Source organism: Anabrus simplex, chromosome 1 (genome assembly GCF_040414725.1).
Source record: "Anabrus simplex isolate iqAnaSimp1 chromosome 1, ASM4041472v1, whole genome shotgun sequence".
Taxonomy (NCBI): Eukaryota; Metazoa; Arthropoda; class Insecta; order Orthoptera; family Tettigoniidae; genus Anabrus; species Anabrus simplex.
The window spans coordinates 1,441,201,474-1,441,224,535 of record NC_090265.1 but is presented as its reverse complement, the minus strand read 5'-3'; the positions used below and the strand labels follow the sequence as shown (position 1 = coordinate 1,441,224,535).

The 23,062-nt window shown below is 37.7% G+C and overlaps 1 protein-coding gene across 1 annotated transcript in view; it reads right to left on the bottom strand.

Moving 5' to 3' along the window:
- LOC136858397 (uncharacterized) overlaps window positions 1–23,062 on the bottom strand; it is a 167,809-nt gene that overhangs the window by 5,223 nt on the left and 139,524 nt on the right. Inside the window, exon 6 of the mRNA XM_067137910.2 lies at window positions 3,874–4,089. Coding sequence (XP_066994011.2) covers window positions 3,874–4,089 — 216 coding nt within the window. The remainder of the gene's footprint in view (window positions 1–3,873; window positions 4,090–23,062) is intronic.

Here is a 23,062-nt window from a genome sequence, read left to right as displayed (position 1 = left end):
ATCTTCAAGACAGTAATTTATATTTATTTTAGTATACCAACAGATCATAAGAATTTTCAAGTGTTGTGTTACATCCTCAATACAGTGACTTATTTTAGTACATACTGAATATTAGATCAGAACTATTTCCAAGTATTAAGCTATATACTTTTGTTATATGTATGGTCAATTAGGTTTTTAAGTCTTTTAAGGCCTTATGGCTGATGATGGCCTACTACCAATAGGCCAAAAACTAGTGCCATGATTTAAATAAATTGAAGAACTATGTATATATTGTATTGATTACGTAGATTACCTCATTTATCAACAATATATAAGGTACTGAAACTCAAAGTTCCACAGAACACCGAGCACTGGAAGATCTACAAGAACTCCCGACATCTTAATACTACCAGCTGACAAGGGCAATGCAACCATGATTTCAAGATCCAAGGACTACACAAACAAAATACTCCAATTGCTGGAACGACAAATAATCTGGGAGTTACAGTGGAATTCCAGTCAAAAATCATCCATTCCAGATAAACACTAGTAGGTCATACCAAACCCAGAAGCATAGCCACGAAGATTTTACAGTCTCTATTAAGAAATTCACAAAAATGACCTTCCTCTCAGACCAAGTGCCAGTGCAGTATTGCTATTTAGCTAAATACTTGGCAAATCTTCTATAAACACATATTTCTCACCACATACAAAACTCGACAAATCTCACTCAGGAAATAAAGATAAAACTCATATCTGCAGACATTCTGGTCAGTTTTGATATCAAGACTTTCTTCACCAAGGTTTCACAACAAGAAGCTATCAGCATTATCAGCACCGTCTTCCCATCAGTCATTACCGCTCTATTTTATAACTCTCTCTCCACCATGTACTTCCAATGAAACAACTATTTCTATGAATAAATAAGCAGAGTAGCCTTGAGGAGTCCACTTAGCCCAGTGGTATCAAATTTGTACAAGGAGAAGTTGGATACTACAGCACTACAATAACGCAGCTCACACACCTCTAGACTGGTTCTGCGATACATCAGCAAAATTATCATGATCTGGAAACATAGAAAAATCTACTTATACAAATTTATATGCTATGTCAACTCAATATATCACAGTCTACAGTTCACTATGCTTTCCATTTCTGGATGTTCTCATCATTCAGAACAAAGATGGAAGCCTGGCACACAAGGTCTACTACAAGCCCACTCGAACACCCAGATATCTACACAAATGCTCAGATCAGCATCCATGTCATAAGAGAGCTGCCATAAAGATCTTTCCAAATTTTTCACCATCATTCCAACTTAATTCTGCAACAAAAAATCACAATTCCTGTAGTTCTAAGAATGTATATCAACCACAAAAAGAATATGGCCGCTGCAGATTATTCATATGCAATCTGTTTGTAAAAGTCTTACCAATGCTGATTTATTTAAACTGTCTCTTAATCTTTTGTACTAGACATACAAATATGAATTTGTATACTTTGTCACTATAAGCAACCCATAATATTATGGGAAGTATAAATAAGTAATTTCTTTCAAAATTGTCTTGTTTAAAAAAGGAACATACTGTGCAGGTGAGAGGATTTCAAGTATCATTTCTTCAGCCACCAGCTATCCACAGTTTATTAATATCTTCATGTTCTGAGAATGTATAAAATGAAATACAGTATTTCTTTGCTAGCCAATTTTTGTGTAGTTGAGTGTACATGTTAAGGTAAGTCCATGATTTTTAAATCCTCAGATTCCATCGTAAAATGCACTTGTTTATCCAAAGTATTTAAATATTCTAATAGTCCTCTTCTACTGAAATATTTGTTATCTTTGAACAAAAGTTAAAACCCTATGGATTATTAGAATATTTAAATTTTCAATCTTTAACTTTGAGTTATTTGGATTTAACAATTGCTAGACATAATGACCATTTTGATTTTTGATGTTCAAATTTTCAGAAAGGCTACTCAAACAGATAATATTATTAGAAACGACTCCAATCATCCAGGTCAACATAAAAAGGCAACATTCCACAGCTTAATTAATAAAGCTATTAATATACCTAAGAACAATTATGACAGAAGAATAAATATAATCCTCCAGATTGCTCGTAACAACAGATACTTCAGAAAATGTATTAATAGAATGATAAATGAAGTGAAAAATGAACCAAAAACAACTTTAGTTACAAAAGATTAAAAGGAGAAAAAGACATTTACATTCTAAATTTTAGAAATAAGCACTCTTATCAACTGGCTAAAATTTTCAGAAAAAGGATCATCAATATTGCATACAAAACTGATAATACTAATAAGATCATTTTCAATTGATAAAGTTGAGAATAAATGCATATTTAATTAGTCAGGAATTTACAAACTGACATGCCAAACATGTAGGCAGCGATACAAAGAACAGTCTAGAAGAAGTTTGGCTATAAGGTACAAAAAACACGTCAATGCGGTTAACATAGAAGATATTCAGCAATGGGAGCATATGGTTGAAAAGCATCATAAATTTGCAGACATTCCTAATGACATGAATTTAATACATTTGACTAAAAAGGGAATTTTTTTTTTTATTTTTTTTTTTTTTTATTTTTTTTTTTTTTTTTTGCTAGGGGCTTTACGTCGCACCGACACAGATAGGTCTTATGGCGACGATGGGATGGGAAAGGCCTAGGAGTTGGAAGGAAGCGGCCGTGGCCTTAGTTAAGGTACAGCCCCAGCATATGCCTGGTGTGAAAATGGGAAACCACGGAAAACCATCTTCAGGGCTGCCGATAGTGGGATTCGAACCTACTATCTCCCGGATGCAAAGGGAAAATTCATGAATGTTTTAGAAAGTTTACAAATTTATCTTGCTCAAAAAATCACTTTGAATCAAGTTTGAATGAATTACAGATGAAAACCCATTGTATAAACTAACATTTAATAATTTAAGAAAAGGGAAAAAACGAAGAAAAAGATAAGACTTGAATCAACCTTAAATTTATGTACGAAGTGATTATCATTCAACATCATCTAAATATTAAAAATGTTATGTAATAATAATTTTCCTAATATACCACTAACGTTTGTTCATTCATTGATATGCTGAATTATGTTATAATAGTTCATTAAATTTAGGGCTAAACAAACAAAAGTGTTATATTGTTTTTGTTCTTTGATATTTGTAAATAAGTTGGACTTAATAGTCGCTGATGAAGAAAATGTATTATGTTCCCAAAACTTGTTCGATGAATAAATGGTTTTCAATTATAAAAGTGTATTGACAAAATGGATTCAAGTATATACTATTTTAAATAGTTTTTAATAGGCTTAGACAGACAAGTCAATACAGGAACAAATACAGCACCTTATCAACAGTGTTGATATGGAGCAGCGCTTGGTTGTATGACCAATCAGCTGTAGCAATGCATGAGTGAGTTTGATACAAAATTGTTTAAATGAGCTAATAGCACTTTTGTGAAGTATAAATTTAAATACCACAACTATTTTGTGTTGGTTTCAAGACATTAGATGTTCCTTTTTCTGCCTTTAAACCATGCCAACCTAACTAATATTAGAGTACGTGAAATTATCACATATTACTGTATACCCTTCTCAATTTTGGAGATGAAAATTAGGGGGGAAAGGGAGGGGAGGGGGTTATAGGAGAGTTAATACGGTAATTATCAAACGTAACAACATAATTATTTTCTTAAAAAGATGGAATTTACACAAGAGTTCTGGACAGGTAGTTGAATTGGATTTAAAATATCTCTGGCACAGAAATGAGGAATATATAACAGGTGTGAATTTTTTATGGTATAAATTGTTTTCTTTATTGCACAATCATAGGTTTTCTGGTCGAATACTCCTGGATAATTTGTACATACTCACTTCCTTGAGCTTGTCCCGGGAGATCTGAGGTACAGAGAAGGTGAAGCCTGTACTCAATAGTTTACTGCCGTCTAGATAAAGATGTTTGTTGTATAATAGCTCCTGGTCAATGTATGGTGTCAATGGAGTATTCTCTACGCCATTACGAGAACATGCCTCAGCCCAAGGACCCATATGCTTATCATTTACTTCATCCACCACGGTTTCCATGTCAGTCTAGAAATAGTAAGAAAAACACCCCCAGAAGCAAAAAATAACACGTTATAAGCAAACAAGATATTTAAAATCACTACCAAGAGTTCTAAAAGCATACAAAAATACAGCGATTTCAGTAGTTTATCTACTAACCACTTCCAAATTAATTGCCAACATGTACTAGCAAAGACATCATTAAATACATAAAACCTTTGCTAATTCAAACTCACTCACCAGGTGTATGCACAAGTTTTAGTGGTAAAGAAAACACAAAGGGAAATTCATTTTTGTTTATTCAAAATATTGGCCATTGGCTTCTACACACTTCGCCCATCTTTCAGGTAAGTTATGAATACCATGCCAGAAAAACTGCTTGTCTTTTGTGACAAACCATTCGTCAAGCCATTTTCCAACTTCCTTGAAATTGCTGAAGTGTTGCTCTGAGAGCGCATGCCCCCCACTGATGCGGAGACGTGATAGTCAGATGGCGCCAGGTCAGGATAGTATGGCGGGTGTGGAAGGACGTCCCATCCAAGCGATTTCAAGGTGTTTTCACTGGTTTTGCCGTGTGAGACGACACATTGTCGTGTAACAAAATCACTTTGCCATGTCTTCTGGCCCATTCCAGTCATCTTTTGATCAATGCGTGATTTGAATTAATCATTTTTTGGCGATAGCATTGTGCATTAATGGTTTCGCTGGGCTTCAAGAGTCTTCACACTTTTCTGGTCTACTAGAGCGTGTACTGCCTTTCACATTGAAATCACCACGTTTAAATTGCCAAAACCATGTCTCACATGTTCTAATCAATGGAGCGTGTTCACCATATGTTTCTACCAGCAAACTATGACTATCCACAGGCTTTTTCTTTTGATTAAATAAGTACTGCGTGCCGCAAATGTTCTTTTTCAGGCACAAACGCCAACAAGATCACTGAACGATACAGCACAAACGCTTAGTGTTTGGTGGACTCAACTTGTGTGTGTTAGTAGGTTAATGTCAGACGAACAAACTGACATGTATCAAATTCATATGATGCGTACCATTTGCTGGCACCATCTCTTAGTGAAACCGGAAAAAACTTATGCATACACCTGGTAACATGCACTCTCCAACACCATGAACTATTTCACAACTTCAGTGAAAATGAAAGTAAGGCATAACAATTTTAGCCTCAAATTTATTTCGACTGAACTGCTCGACTAGAAATTTGTGTCATCCATCAGTGTATTGTGTACCTTATTCTTTGCAATGGACTTGAGAAATATCTATTCTAATCTTTATTGTATTTAATTACTCGAATACGTTTGGAGTATTATTGCTGGAGGATCTGTACTGAACTGCCCTGCCATCCTGTAACATTGTTGTGAACACAACAGGCCCTGTACTGAAAGTAATGATACGCGCTCGCAGACGGGTGTGACTGCACTTTGTCAGTTTTTTGTTGTCTGCACTTCTGGTGAGCAAAATGTTTGTCAAGGTGTTGCCTGCTCAGTCCAAGGCAATGTGTTTGGACACAGGATGATTTCTTGACGTTAATCCAGCGCTGAAAACTTCAAAGGAGTATTTTTTTTTATTTTTTTTATTTCTTCTTCCTATATGATGTTTTTCCTTCAACAACAGATATTTACCATGAACCACCTGTAAGTAACATTTCACCTCATCATCTGGAACTGCACCACAAGTATTCTGGTCAGAAATCTTTATGAAGAAAACATTAGGTGTGTGCTTCAAGTGAAAAGCCATGCAAAATTAAGTGCCTTTAAAGTGGAAAAATTCAAAATTAAGAAAAATTCTCAGGTGGCTGTTGTAGTGACACCTAGATTGCCCGTCTCCTACTGCGTATTTAAATATATGATACTACTGCAGTGAAGAAAATGTCGGGAGTGTAACAATGTTTGTAGTGAATCTAAATTTAATGCCATGGTTAAATTATTCTTATGTTGGTGATTTTCTATTTCCTTATGTGTAAAATTATCTTTTAAATATTATCTCTTTGGAACCACAGATGTCTTTAAAGTTTATAGTCTAGTGTGAAATACAGTTGTATGCTTGATTTAGTTATTAAAATATTATTATTATTTCCCTTAACTTTCAGATTTTATTTTTCTGTTACCTAAAAATACATCTATAATAACGGCAGAGATGCAATCATTGTGAACCTCGAAGTAGTGCTGTTGGTCCCTTTAACATACATTATGAAGTATTATATCATGGCCACCTTTTCTTAATTTCAGTTACCTGGAGGGCCTTGACTACTGTTTTATCCTGTCATTGTGAAGTTAGCACCTGATGCTTGGCTAAGATGGTCGTGTGTTTCTCTTCTCCACAAAGTTCTTTTAAAATTTTTAGTTGTGACTTGTGCCGATTGCTGCTGTGATATTTAGATGAAAGGTGAATTTAATATGAATACTGTGGCATATATTTCTGATTTACGGGATTTTTATTATATACCTAAGAACTTATCCTTGTAAATTTTGTATGATATTATTTTGGTGCATCAGACTAAACATGACCAATTATTCTACCTTCACAAGATCTCAAATGTTAACTCCATATCCTCTAAGATTTATTTATTTAAAATTTAAGTATTTATCTTGGATATTCATGTTATTAATTTAAAGGGATCCCTTATTTTATTTTTGAAAAAACTATTAATTGTATACTAGGTAAATAAGATTGTAACAGTTATATTTTGGTTATCAATTTTTCAAAAATTAAGTGTTCTCATTTTCTGGCGATAGCTGAAGCCACTCCTTTACATTATTAATTCTGCTAATGCCATCCAATGGTAGAGTATCCTTATTAACTTGTCCATCCCTCTTCATCTTCCCGGGGTATGATTCTCTTCCAGTTTCTTTTCAATCAGGGATAGGTTTGGGAAGGAAGTTTTATTCTAGGTAAGGGTCCTGGTTTCATTTTTGGGTGGTGGTGTGTTTAATTAAATTTATTTCAGTAGCGCTGAATTTTATTGTTCTTTCTTGGTTCAAGTTTTTGTCCTCTCTCCTCCAACCCTTCCCATTCCTTAATGGCTGTAACCCACCTACCCAAAGGGATGAACGTAGCCTTTAAGTGAACAACTTACTGTTGAGAGTGTGAGGTGCCGGTTTCACAAGTAAAATATTATTCTCTCTAACACATTCTAACAGTCTCTTGATTCAGAAAGCATTAGATCGTTATTTTTGTGTCCTACCAAAATTTTCAGTAAATTCTGTAACATGTCATAATTTTAAGCTGATAAATTACTGGAATCTGAGAAATCAATGCAGAAAATGAAGATACTAGAGTCTGTATGTTCAATAACATAGACTTTTATGAACGTTAGAATTCTGTACGAAAGCAGAAAATTGATACAGGATATGGTTGCTGTAGTCATAACAAATACTTTAATATGATAATACCGGACAGCTTGCGGTTTTCAGCGAGAAAGTCGATAGTGCTGCTACCTACATGGCTTGGTGTGACCAACTCTTCAGTAACATATTGCCATCTGTATGATTCTTGGCGCTCTGGCGTGTTGTTTATAATGTATCAGTGTTTGTCACTAAATAATCTTACATTGCAGTTATATTCCAAGAAAAGCGTTTTGCGCTGAACAAATTAACGAACAAGATGATGGTATGGGAACTGATCAGGACCGCAAATATTAGAAAAAGTAATGACCTCGCATCTATATTGAGGTTACATTCTATGCCCCTTACATTAAGAAATCAATCAGGTACTCTACTGAAATATTGGTGGGACGTAAAACCAATAACATTTACAAATACGGAACTCTAGTACACTCAAACTTGAGGGTCCACATTGTTAAATAGTAAGCTACCATAAATTTCACAGTTGAAAACTTGTGGGCCTGTAGAGTAGTGGTTATCGTGGTAGTCTTGAAATTGAAAATTGAAGGCCATGAGTTTCGAATCCAGTCGGCTCTTTTTACTGTAATGATAATAATAATAATAATAATAATAATAATAATAATAATAATAATAATAATTTTCTTAACGCCCCACTAACTACTTTTTGGGATATGCCGACGTACCGGAATTCCATTCCAAAAGAATCTTTTTACGTGGCAGTTAATCTGTTTGCACGAGGCTGGAGTATTTGAGCACCTACAAATACCAGCGGACTGAGCCAGGATCGAACCTGCCAAATTCGGATCAGAAGGCCAGCGCCTCAACCGTATGAGCCACTCACCCCAGCGTAAGAAAAATATTTGAGTGTATTATTTTCATAGGCTTGAGCACCAGTCCAACTAATTTACTACGCGTGTAGGGTAATTCTTCATGCATAAATATGTGAAAGAGACTTTAGGAAATTATGAACACTTCTTAAATGTCAGGCACATCGTAGGTCACTCACATAACCCCAATATGTATTATATATATACACAGATTAGTATTTCTGTCTTCAGAGGAGAAAGAGAACATTCAAAGTCCGGCAAAGGTGAGACAGCAGCTTGTGGTGAGTTCTTCTGTAGAGTTCGGGAAGATTGGCCGGGTACCGAAGAAGAGGAGAAAGAAGAAGAAGGAAAATGAAAAGGGGAAGAAGAAGAAGAAACAATGTACCAAAACTCCTGTTCCTTAATTACACCTTCTCTTTCCCGAAATCTTCATAAACCATGGATATTGTTAAGGTATCTGTCTCCTCTGGCGCTTTGGTTGAATGGTTAGCGCTTCGTGGCCCTTCTCTTTCTATTCATGATACCTTCATTCTTCGGAGTTTTGGTCCTCTTCCATTTCCCTTCTGAGAGGATGTTTGGCCAGTTATACTTTCTCTTAAAATAATAATCACCACCACGGAATGGTCAGCGCACTGGCCTTCGGTTCAGAGGGCCCTGGTACGATTCCCGGCTGAGTCGGAGATTTAAATCTCTCCTGTTAATTCCTGTAGATCGGGGCCTACAGGTATGTATTCGTATTCATACGCCTCTTCAAATATATACAACATAACAGACGAGAAACAACCACAGAAACACGCAATAGTAAATACATATATCCTTCCACATAGGGTTGGTGTTAGGAAAGGCATCCGGCCGGAAAATTAGGCTAAGTTTACACAAAGTGCTGCCTGAGGTAACTGAGAAAAGTCTAGAAAGAAGAGAAGAGAGTAGTAGGTGAATATTCCTCCCAGAGGCTAGGCGGATACTCAAACTCTGATTTTAATTTTTAAGACATAGCGAAACGCACGGCTAACACAGTGCTCGTTTGGAGTTTTATGAAGGAGGCATTTCATATTTTAAATTTTAATTCTTAATTATTATGATTGTTCAGTTATTTTAACAAAAATATTTCCAATGTGTGTAGATGCATTCCTCTCAACTGTAGCATAGATAAGTATGCAGTTCCTGGGCTTGTCACACCTGCACGCTAGATGTCACCACCGTCGCTGTTCGCACTCCGCTCAATGCTGTTGAGATAGAGCTGTCCGGTATTGGTGTATTAAAGTATTTGGTCATAATGCTCACTTTTCCATTCCATGCCCGAGTTAAATCTGATGTTAGCATGTCTCCCGCTGTTCCAAACACGAATTAACTCCGATTTCAAGCAGTGCACTCTTCTCCACTTTAGAGTTCAGTCTGACGCTGTCATTTTGTTGTTCATCACATGCTCCATTCAGACGACAGACAATTCATAAATCGCTTTACCATATATGAACAATAATTATGTGCCTTTTGTCTTTCTTTCACAGCTGTCTTCTGAGATGGGTGTGCAGAACTGTAAAGAAAGTCTGGAGGAAGATTATATTTTAGAAATTTTAGGAAATGATGATGAGTCTGCCATATGAGTTTAATGAAGAAAGTTGTGGTGAAACAAGCTGTAGACATTATTATTTCACAAGTAAAATATTATTCTCTTTAACACATTTGGGTTCATGCAATTGCCAAGTTCTGGTAAAAGAGTCACAAGAGAAAAACTATTGCTAATGTTGTCATTCCATGACTGTACAGTAGCTGTGTAAGACAAGGTATTGTTAGCCTATTTCAACCATTGTCAAAACATCCAGAAAAGTCTGCTATGGGACATGCATAAGACTAAAAAGAACTTTGTAAAAAAATTATTAAATCGCTGGAGTGATCTAGGACTATACTAAAATATTATAATTTCACTTCTGTGGTTAATACACTGTTGTGACAATCATTGGTACTTCATAAACAGTTGTATTTAAAATAATTTTCACTTGTCAGAAATACATAGCTGCCACCCCACCAGATTTTAAACTTACAATATGGCCAGTAATTCACTACTTTTCTGGTTACATGGTCAAGTGCTAGTGAATTTCTTGCACCTCCCAGTTCTTTGAGGTGGTACCAGAAGGTCAAAGATACAGAGATTAAAAATGTACTCTGCAGTTTGCTGCTGTATACAGAAAAGTGCTTATTTAACCACTTTCTGGACAATGTATGGTGTCAAGCAAACCAAACGCTTGAAGTTACTATGTACTGTAAAAGGTACAAATATCTGGCTGTACTTTTCGTAGGTGGTTCAGGTCAATCTCATCATTATGTACATTTCAAATGTAATTTTGAATACAGTAAAGAAAGAATTATTTATCAAGTTTTACTTCACACTTCAAGAAATAAAGAAGAGCGTGGGATATACTACGTTATTTGCTTAACGTCGCACCGACACAGATATGTCTTACGGCAACGATGGGATAGGAAAGGCCTAGGAATTGGAAGGAAGCGGCCGTGGCCTTAATTAAGACACAGCCCCGGCATTTGCCTGGTGTGAAAATGGAAAACCACGGAAAACCATCTTCAGGCCTGCCGACAGTGGGCCTCGAACCCACTATCTCCCGATTACTGGATACTGGCTGCACTTAAGCGACTGCAGCTATCGAGCTCAGTAAAATACTAGATTTGTGTTAAGCAGGAGCAGTTTCGATTCCTGCCTAAAAGCCCAGCGACTCTACAGTGCCCTGAGGGAAGTGCCGAAAACCTATTCGGTGATACAATCGAAAAAATGTAAAAACAAACATCTAACCCTGGATATAATGTAGACTGTTTTACAAGTGTTTTTTTTTGTTTTTTTGCTAATTGCTTAACGACACGGATAGGTCTTATGGCGATGATGGGACAGGAAAGGGCTAGGAGTGGGAAGGACGCGGCCGTGGCCTTAATTAAGGTACAGCCCCAGCATTTGCCTGGTGTGAAAATGGGAAACCACGGAAAACCATTTTCAGGGCTGCCGACAGTGGGGTTCGAACCTACTATCTCCCGAATACTGGATATTGGCCACACTTAAGCGACTGCAGCTATCGAGCTTGGTCGTTTTACAAGTAAGAACTTTTTGACAAAACTCGTCTTCAGGGAGAGCTGTCGAAATGTGCTGTCTCCTTCCAATTGTTGTGGCCACTCTCTGCTTTATGATTTCTGAGGAATCTCTAAACATTACCACCTGAATGTGGTGCTAAGATGGTCCCTTATGCAAGTTCACCGCTGATTGCCAGTACAGTACTTGCTCTAATTATCGCTTAATCGAAGATTTAGCGTTAAATGGACTGACATATCGGGATGGTTGAACAAGGAAGTCATTTCTTCGAGGAACGGATAATGCTTTTTTTTTTTTTTTTCAAGATGATTTACTTAGGATGCTTACAGAACCACATAATTTGAACTAATAATCCAGGAAAACATAGTTTCCGGAAACAGATAATTGATGTTCCACTTTATCACTAAGCTATTATACCGTTAAGACTCTAAAGGAGGGAACATCTACGAATATAGCAGCCCAGACTTTGAACCAATACCCATCAGCTTAAATTAAGTACCCTTTGTAAAATATACTTTCAATTTCAGTAGCACGTAGCATGAACTATCTTCTAGTCACCTGCATTTCTATTAAATTTGTGTAGACAGACATTCTTTCACTTTCATCTATATTTTGGTGTAAGTAGATTTTGGTAGATCTATCCTTTGATTTTTGTGGTGCTGATCAATATGTTCATTCGTATGAGATTGCTTCACAGCACTGTGCATTTAATAAACAAACTTTAAAATCACAGACCTCATTGTTAAATCATAGTTTAGATGATATCGGTCAAGAATGTGATTCTACCTTTTCCTAGGACATTATTTTCTTTGAATATATATCATCTACTGGATTTTCACTACTGGAAAGTTACTTTAGAGATGAACTTATAAAGTAAATTTAAATTGTGATAAAATTCATTAGTCTAATGGTCAAAGATGAGAAGTGGTATTGCATAGAAGGAACAAGAGTTTTACATTTGAAAGCCAATTTCTGGACGACACGTAGCATTATCTAGCATCACGATCACGTTACAGTTCCTGGCCTTCATCTTGCAATTCACAGCTAGGAGCCTTTTCTCGAATACTGTCGACATCATCCATGCCTTTTTATTTACATGCCATTCAACACCAAAAACATTTAAGTCCATATTTTTAAAGCACCTGAGTCTCAAGCATTTACAATTATTAGAGGAAAATTCCTTTTCACTGAGTGTGTTACAACGAAACATGACAGTGGTTCATAACTGCGACGGGTAAATGTGAGATTAAATAACTGAGTGTTTCAATAAATTAGTGATACAATTAGATTTTGATGAGGAGAAACGTGCAATTATTTCTGCCGAGTTGAATGATCTCGATGGAATGTAGCACATATAATTTTAGTGATTGTTGTGGTGGTAGTGATTACTACATTTGAGGTAGTAAAGTGATTCAAACAGACTTCTACGGACTCCACGGGAATATTGTCTTCGTTAGGAAGAAATTTTAGACCACAATATAAATATTCGGACTCAGAGACAAGATGAACAAAACGAGGATACTGTGAACAGACCGGAAGATAATTCCGATACACGAAGAACCCAATGCCCTCACTGTGGTGGATATTTTCAAGGAGCGAGAGGTGTAAACATTCACATTAGTCGCTCTCATCTACAAATACATCGAACTATCTTGTTAACCAACTTCAGTCAACGCGTATCTCAGTCAGAAGATGATATTATTCCCATTGAGCATCAATATCCTGTTCAAGAGGAGACTACTTTCCAGTCACAATTAAAGCAATGGAAGAACAAATTCATTCAGTTCTCCAGTGAAAACGATTCTGAGTTCGACACACTCGTGTGGGAGTTGTCGGAATTTCTGAGTAACTCTATCCATCTCTTACCTGGTCCAAAACACCCCGCTATGAAATATTACGAAGCCAGGAGAAAACAACGTCTCGGACATCAAGGTAAAACATATAGCAAGTCCTCGAATCCACAACGTGCGACCAAGAGAGAACGCCAAGAAAGAAAACGTAAATATGACTATCAGCTCACTCAGTTTCAGTTCTACAATCAGCGAAGGAAAGCCGTGCGGAGGGTACTTAATCCAAAATCTGAATCCTGCAACGTCGATATTTCCAAAATATCTGCCACTTTACTCCGATTTATTTTCCATTGAAAATTCCAATATAAGGCATGATTACTGCTCCAAAATCAGCAACGTAGACCGTGTAGAGCTAGATGAAATGTACAGCCCCAGAATCACAAAAGAAGAAATCTCCGCAGCAACACGTCGAATTGCAGTAGATACCGCTCCTGGTCCTGACCGTGCCTTAGAACGTGTCATCAGGGACGACACGGTATGCGAAATCATAGCAATCATTGCGATTAGAATGCTTTCAACAGGCAAAATACCCCAGTGTCTAAAAAGTGCTAGAACCGTGCTGATACATAAGAAAGGCAATGTCGAATGTCTGTCAAACTAGAGACCGGTAACGATCTGTTCGGTAATTAGACGTGTTATTGAAAGGGTATTAGATCAGCATTTGTTCTCCTTTGTAACTTTCAGCGAACACCAAAGAGGCTTTAACGATCAGCCAGGTTGCCTTATAAATACTTCCATTCTCAGAGGACTCCTCAAGACAGCAAAGACAGATAAGCAAGATGTTACCGTGATCTTTTTAGACATATCAAAAGCCTTTGACAACATCGGACATCGGCACCTAAATCTAACACTACCTGCAGAGCCACTTCCATCTAAACTGAAGGAACTAATCATCAATCTACAGACTGACAATACAACACAGATCGAAACCACTAAGGGTAAAACGAAGCCAATTCGCTTGTTGAGAGGACTTATGCAGGGATCACCATTATCGCCAGCATTGTATAACTTGGCCACAGATTTCATTTTTGATGAGATAACAGAAGAAAACCTACTACAAGCATATGGCAAATCAGTTTCTGCAGAATTGCCCCCCCCTCTTAGTATTATAGGTTTCGCCGATGACAGTTATTGTTGGCAAAAATAAGGAAGCGGCTCGAGTTGACACGCATCGCTATCACGTTATTCCAGGAAATCGGTCTACAGATAAATGCCAACAAATGTGTGGGCATATGTATTGAAAAGGGGAAACTCGTGGACGGAGTGCTCGATATTCACGACAATTTTAAGGTCAGTACTGTTAAAGAAAGAGAAGAAATTCGATATCTTGGTGTCACTTTTAACGAAACATTCACCTTTGATGCAAAGACTTCTTTAAAAACCTTGCACAAGAAGCTAGATGCTCTTACAGCCTCACCTTTGTAAAAGGCAGATCAAAAGTTCACTGTTTTGAATAAAGCAGTCAGTCCCACTCTCGTGTATGCTTTTCAGACCGCTGAAATTAGACAAGTACCGCTTAGCTTCCTGAAAACGGCCGACAAAATGCTGAAGAGCTCCCTAAAGGAAATTTTGCAATTACCCACGGATACACCCGATAGTTCTCTGTATTCTGATTTAAGATTCAAAGGCCTCGGACTTTTCAAAGCAACCTGGGAAGTACACCTGCAACAAATAAGCGCATGCAACGCTCTTCGCAGAGCCAGCAATAGCTACGTTTTAAAGATGCGTGATCTGACATCCGAAACGACGCATTGTCTACCGATATTAACCGATTCTCCAATAAAGGCAGTGACCTTCCAAATCCAAGAAAAATCCGCCAAGAACTAAGAAGTCGTGAAATGGCAACTTGGTGCTCTTTGCCTCAGAAGGGGATCGGTGTAGAGTTGTATAAAGAGTACACACAGGCCAATAATTGGATTAGGCATCACCAGGGACTCTCTTGTAGCGAATGGCGAGAGGCAATCAAGATAACATTGAATGTTTCTGCAGTACGAACTATCCCGGGCAGAACTCAGGACGGAAACCTCTGTCGCAGATGCGTCAGAGAGAAAGAAACACTGGCTCACATCCTGGGTTCTTGCCCCTACGGCGAAGTACTGAGAAACTCACGTCACCACAAGATAAGATCATTGATTGCAGAAGAACTCCATAGTAAAAACTTCCGTGTATATGAAGAAGTCCACGGTTTATCTACGACAGGGAGCACAAGACGAATTGACATAATTGCCTTTAAAGATAACGGCACGAAAGGCTTCATTATCGATCCGACCATCCGATTCGAGCACCATGTCGGCCAGTCTACTGAAGTTCATCTTGAAAAGCAGAACATCTACACGCCCACCATTCCGTTCTACAAAAATAAATACCAGCTGAACGAAGTAGAGATTATCGGCCCAATGATTAGTGCTCGTGGCACAATACCTGCTTTGTTCGTAGAATTCTGGAAAAAGTTCGACCTGCCTATGAACAGCATTGAAAGAATAATTACCACCACCATATGTGGATCTGTACAAATCCTGAAATCTCACCTGTTCGGACCTCCATAATCTAAGAAATCCGTATTATCACTATATTTCTATGTGATAAAAACTTTCTCTATCCTGATATGCTTTACTTTGTCCATTGTGGCAACCTGTAATTGCGGGAAGTCGTTGATTCGTTCAATAAATATATATATTCTGGGAGAAGATCCTATAGAAGATATTGATGAAACAAATGACGAAGTTTGTGAACAAATGTGGAATAACGCGAATTGAGTCATGAAAGTGATACCAAAAGGTGTTAGTAAGAAAAAGAAATGGTTCGATGAGCCACATCAAGATGCAGTTAATGAAGTAGCAATATGGCGTAATAAGTGGCTGCAGTCTAATAAGAATGTAGATGTTGAGGAACAATACAGAGAAAAACAGAAAGAATGTAGTAAATTAATTCGTAGAAAGAAAAAAGTCTACCTGAGACAACAAAGAATCAATCCAAGACGACTGCAGAAACATGAACATCCGCAAGATGTATGGAACTGTCGAACTGTCAACACAATTAAAAAAGGATTTCAACCAAGATCGAGTATTATGAGAGAAGTGTGGAAATTTAATTGCTGATCAGGACAAATTATTAAATTACTGTAAGCAATACTTCGATTCCTTGCTGAACTGTGCTTATCCAGAAACCTGTATTGGTAAACCATCTAGTTACCCATCAGAAGAACTAATACCAGAGCCATCATATCAAGAGGTATTACAAAGTATTAAATGTTTAAAAAACAATAAATTTCAGGTAGTGACAACATTCTTGCTGAGCTTATTAAATATGGTGGAGAAAGATTGCATAAATACATATACAAGAACATTCTAAGGATATGACATGAAGTTATTCCAAAAGAAAGGCAGGAATCACTTATTGTCCCAATTCATAAAGGAGGGGATAAGGAAGAACTTCAAAATTATCGTGGTATATCTCTCACAGCCTACAAAATTATGTCTTATTCTTTTACACCGTTTAAAACCATTTGCTGAAAATGTTAATGGGGACTATCAGAACGGTTTTCGTAGTAACAGATCCATTACCGACAACATTATTTGCAATTAAGACTATATTAATGATAAGGTGTGGGAACACAAGGAGTTGGTTCATTATCTCTTTATAGATTTCTTTAAGGTATATGATTCAATTCATAGAGAAGGGCTGTGGAACATCATGATGGAGATTGGCTTTCCCATAAAATTAACATGTGCAAATTGTGTAAGGATGGTAATGTTCGCTGTGTTTTGCTCAAGGGCAGAAAATCAAGTTCCTTCCAGAATAAAACTAGTCTGAGACAAGGGGATGCACTATCTCCTAGTCAACATTGCACTGGAGAAGATTATCAGGAAATTAGCTCATGTACCTGCTGGCATCATATTGGGGAGACAACATAAAGTTCTTGCACATGCGGATGATATTGTTCTTATTGGTCGCAATGAATTAGAAATTAGGCAGTTATTTGTGGAACTAGAGGAAATGGCAGCAAAAATTGCCTTACGGATAAATGATAAAAAGACACATTACATGGTTGTACAGAGACAGAATCATGAGAAGATAGGCAGACTGCCTTTGAAGATTGGGAAATACACATTTAAAAGAATAGAGGAGTTTAAATTCCTTGGTGTATTAATCGATGAGCAACACCGAAGGCAACAGGAACACCAAGCTAGAATTAAAAATGCAAATAAGGCATTTTACTCTATGAGCCCTACATTAGGCCCCAAATTTTTAAGAAGGAAATTACTTTTTTTTTTGCTAGTTGCTTTACGTCGCACCGACACAGATAGGTCTTATGGCGACGATGGGACAGGGAAGGGTTAGGAGTGGGAAGGAAGCGGTTGTGGCCTTAATTAAGGAACAGCCCCAGCATTTGCCTGGTGTGAAAATGGGAAACCACGGAAAACCATTTTCAGGGCTGCCGACAGTGGGGTTCGAACCTACTATCTTCCGAATACTGGATACTGGCCGCACTTAAGCGACTGCAGCTATCGAGCTCGGTAAGGAAATGATTATCTACGATACAATCGCACGATCTGTACTTCTGTATGGTTCTGAGACATGGAGTATAACCAAGAAAGAGCAGCAACAGTTGCAAGTCTTTGAGAATAAAGTTTACAGAAAAATATTTGGCCCATGGTTCGATCCTATCTCTCAAAGCTGGCAGAAAACATCTAATTATGACAACACACTATAATGGGCATGATAGAATCCAACAGACTGCAATGGGCTGGACATGTACTGAGGATGAAAGATAACAGAGCACCAGTAGATCTATACAAGCGATCTCTTAATGCGTAAAGACCTTCAGGAAGACCCCACAGCACCTGGAAGGAGATCAACAAGGTATGCCGGACCCTCAAGATTGATAACTGGGAAGAGCGGGCTGAAGATCAAAAAGGATGGAAGAGGATTGCGAGATCGGCACGGGAACTTCACGTCCCTCAGAAGCCTATGGAGTGAGTGAACTGATTCATTGGTGCACGTGTTGCGTATGGCAACTTGATTCTTCTTCAATGACAATATATTTCTTGAGTACACTCAATCTACATTAAATGGTCCTTAACAATGATTCCAATCCCTATTTCCACTACCAATAAATGAAAATTTGCCCAATTTGTCCTCTTGAATTCCAAAATTTTCAACTTCATCTGGAGTGTGGCACTGTATGGAAGTGAAACATGGAAGATAACTAGCTCAGAAAGAAAGAGAATAGAAGATTTTGAGGTGTTACAGAAAAATGCTGAAGGTGAGAGGGTAGATCAAATCACAAATAAAGAGATACTGAATCGAACTGGTGAGAGAACAATTTGGCTAAATTTGACAAGAAGAAGAGATAGAATGATAGGACACATTTTAAGACACCCAGGACTTGTTCAGTTGGTTTTTGAAGTAAGTGTAGGCGGTAAGAACAGTAGGGATAGACCAAGGTATGAATATGAAAAGCAGATTAGGACAGATGTAGGATGCAATAGCTATGTAGAAATGAAAAGGTTAGTACATGATAGGGTGGCATGGAGCGCTGAATCAAACCAGTCTATGCACTGACAACTCAAACAACAACGATCTTTCCACTCAAGTGGACAGACATGCAGTTGGTGGGGATTTTCTGCACACCAGGAGGAACTGTTTTGACTATTTGCATAGCCACTTAAGTGTAGCCATGCTTCATCACAATAAAATAAACGTTCTGCATCCCAGAGCATACCCATCGTGAACTGACTAAAGTAACGAGTTACAAAACCGAACCCTAGTGAAACTGTCAGGTCCTCTTAAATATTAGGCAGAGGTGAGTTTGTACGGTTTTGCTTTTAACAGTTTTGTTGCTTTATGGGCAGAAGATAATGACACATTAGCTTGAACGGTGAGACGTGACAGGGATTTTGTTAGAGTTCTTTCCAAGAGAGCTCCTATTTCGTCAAGCTTTTCCTCTGTTAAAACAGTTCATCTCCTGCATGATTTCTTGTTAAGAATGGACCCGGTGGTGCAGAACTTCTTTACTAATTTACATACTGTACTCCTATGGGGAAGGAGGATGCCAGGAAAATGCGGATGAATCGAAAGCGGCATTTTGTATAAGAAAAATGCATACCATAGCACAACACAATAAATACACACTGTTCTACTGTATAGATCACTTGTTAAACACAGGATTATGATTCCTACAGAAACTACGCTATTTCAAAGCGAACACATTGAACATGCTACAAATAACACAGATGTTGAATTAAACTATTGCTGTAAAGCAATGGTTATCTTTACCGTACTGCATTAGATCATCTTAGCCGATCTCTCGGCAAATGAGTCACCTGGCCGCACTGTCGTCTTCCGTGCGTGTTCCCCTGACACAGGGAACGAGTTTTTAAAAAAAAGACCCTGTACATATGCCATGAAAATTAGCAAGTAGGCCTTATTACATGGAAGGTAGTTCATTAATCTGAACGTGCAATACGCTCATTTCACTGTAGATTGGAAGATTCTTACCGAACTCGATAGCTGCAGTCGCTTAAGTGCGGCCAGTATCCAGTATTCGGGAGATAGTAGGTTCGAACCCCACTGTCGGCAGCCCTGAAAATGGTTTTCCGTGGTTTCCCATTTTCACACCAGGCAAATGCTGGGGCTGTACCTTAATTAAGGCCACGGCCACTTCCTTCCCACTCCTAGCCCTTTCCTGTCCCATCGTCGCCGTAAGACCTATCTGTGTTGGTGCGACGTAAAACAACTAGGGAAAAAAAAAAATTGGAAGATTCTTTGTCTCTTTAATTACTAGAATCCTCTCCTAAATTACTAACAGTATTCGGGAGACAGTAGGTTCGAACCCCACTGTCGCCAGCCCTGAAAATGGTTTTCCGTGGTTTCCCATTTTCACACCAGGCAAATGCTGGGGCTGTACCTTAATTAAGGCCACGGCCGCTTCCTTCCCACTCCTAGCCCTTTCCTGTCCCATCGTCGCCATAAGACCTATCTGTGTCGGTGCGACGTAAAGCAACTAGCAAGAAATTACTAACAAATTCGTCACACTCCATGTCTAAAACACTTCTCACACGCGATCTCTTTATACTTGGAGAGTAACATGACCAGTGGAGGATAATTCTTTTCCTGCAATGTAAACACTTGAAACAGACATGCCTACGAACTCGTTTGTTAGTTTTGCGATACAGTAAAACCTCGTTAACTGGAAGTCGTAGGGACACAAAAGTGAGACTTCGAATTGACCGCCAATGCGTAATTCAGAAATGCCAACCCTTGCGCATCACAAAATATTCTGAGACCCGTTATTGCATGCAATTAACATTGATTCACAGTTTAAACTGTTCAAATGCCATGAAAAAAAACCTATTTCCAAAATGTATCCAACAAGGTGCATTTACATTATTCAAATAAAGGGCTTGGATAATTCACTGGCAAACATAACCTCATTCAACGAAAGGGAAAAAAAAAATTCAAAGGCGAAGAAAAATTATGATGGCTCCCCTGTGCAAGTGCCTTATTTTTTTTGGATTACTGTACTGCTTGCATTTTTAGATGCCTCGTAGGCCTACTTGCACAGAAACATTGTGGCTTATCGAACTTTCCTATGCCGAGGGGAGGAAGTTTTCGCTTTCATCTACATTGCAACACTGTACAGTGACCCATCTCCTTTAAAACCATAAGTCTGTTTGATCTCGGCATTTTAAAAAAAAAGAAAAAAAGATGCAGTTTCATCGGCACTGACAATATTGTTTGGCGCGTACAAACCGATTATAATTATGAGCCACGGTTTGTCACCTACTGTCAGTATCGCCAGTGTTCGCGGATTCTGTTTCTCCGCACACTGTCTGCTACGTGATCATGGTGTTCCTTAAAACGCTGAATACAAACAAATTACGATTTCACACAAATTTGGCAACAATGAAACACACCGTAGACACACCGAAGTGAGTGAAAGTGCGGAAAGCTAACCCTGCACGTTCCAGAAGACGCGTTCTATCATGACGCCAAGAAAATTCAAATTTAAATTAATTTGTAAAAACTATTTTTTTAAGTAAAGGCAATTTTGAATTAAAAATCTAAATTGTTTTCCGTTTAAATATGACATACGAGGGCAGTTTTCTTACATCTGCGGTTATACAAAGCATAACTGTATAACCAACAACAAAAACTATGTGAACCAGGAGCCTGTTGCCAACCTTGACGCAAATAAAACCTGCACTCAAATTTCGTGCCTTGATTTTTTTTTTAATATGTAGGGATTATTCGCGTAAATATGGTACTTATTATAACCCCTAAAAACTCTCATAACCATATGAACAGATCTGTAACCTGTAACCTACATTTACAGCCTCATTAATGTCATTACCTCAATAAGTAAAAAATATTCGGAACATTTTCCATTCCAAAACATTTTTCACCCCAGAAATATGGTACAGCATACTGTAATTTGGGGTCATTTTTAGCACTCTAATATAAAAAAATTCAGCCTTTTGATTAGTATATGGTACTTGTAATTTAGCATTTTATAGTTTTGAAAAAAAAAAATACAGAATTTCAGTAAGGCCTAATTCTGGTAAATAGGTAATGCATGTCATATGATAATATTAACATGAAATTAAAATCATATTTGCATAGAACTAATAGTATGATAAAAGTCCACGTATAATAAAATTGTATGATCACTCAAACAAAAGAGAATAAATGCATGGTATTATATATTCCTCGCATTTGAATTTTTAACCAGAATTAATTTTAATTCATATTAAAATACAATTCCACCTCCCATGTAGATGCAAACCCTGTGGATACTCACAAAAAGACATATCCATAGGTTCAATTGTTTCTGTAAAAAGTACAGTATACCTGTGAGGAACTTATACAAAACCATATGATCATTCTTTTTGAGTGACTGTACATTAACTTTAATATTGATATAGGCTAAAGTATGACATTAAAGAAAAATTTTCATCCTCCTCCTTTCTCCTTGTCCAGCTCTGCTGGGTTGGGGCATCTATGGCACTTCTCCACCTTCCTCTCCCCTTCCACCATTCCTCTTCCAACATTTTTCCCCAGTCCAGGTTTCTTCTTTTTGAACACCTCTTTACTGAATCCACCCACCTTGTTCTAGGTCTCCCTTTCCATCGAACTTCATCTCCATTATCTGGTTTGATATTCCTTTCTCCTTCATCGTCTTTACATATCCAAACTATCTTGGTTTACTCCAATCAATTCCCTAATTATATTTTCCATTCCAACCTCCTTTCTCAATCTGTCTTTCCTATCACACTTCTTAGGTATTTCATCTCACCGACTTGAATTCTACTCTACTCCCAACTTGTCATAATCCAGGTCTCAGCAACGTAAGTCAATACGGGAGCATAATACTTTTGTACACTATCTCTTTATACTTGCTTGGTACTTCCTTATTTCAGACAAGGTTTCTTATACTCTGGTAGACTGTTGCACCCTCTTGCTAATCTCCAGGTTCAGACTTGTATTCTGCATTAATTCACTCCGTAGGTATTTGAAACAGTCAACATTTTCAAGGCTTTGACCACCAATTTTCACAAATGCCATTCCCTTGTCTTTCACCTCTTGATATCACCATGGTCTTGCTTTTCTCTGCGCTGATTTTCATACCATATACTTCTGAATTTTCTTGTTCAGTGCATCAAGTTGTTCTTGTGATCTTTTCTCTTCATTCCCCAGACCACAATATTGTCTGCAAGTAGCAATAACTTCATCTCCCTATTCCTATATACTTCCTTTGTCTCCCTTACAATTTCATCCATAACCATTAGAAACAAAAGGCAACACTACACTGTCTTAATCCAGTTTCATTTCTAAACCATTCTGTCAGTCAGGTCCATCCTGCTACCATAT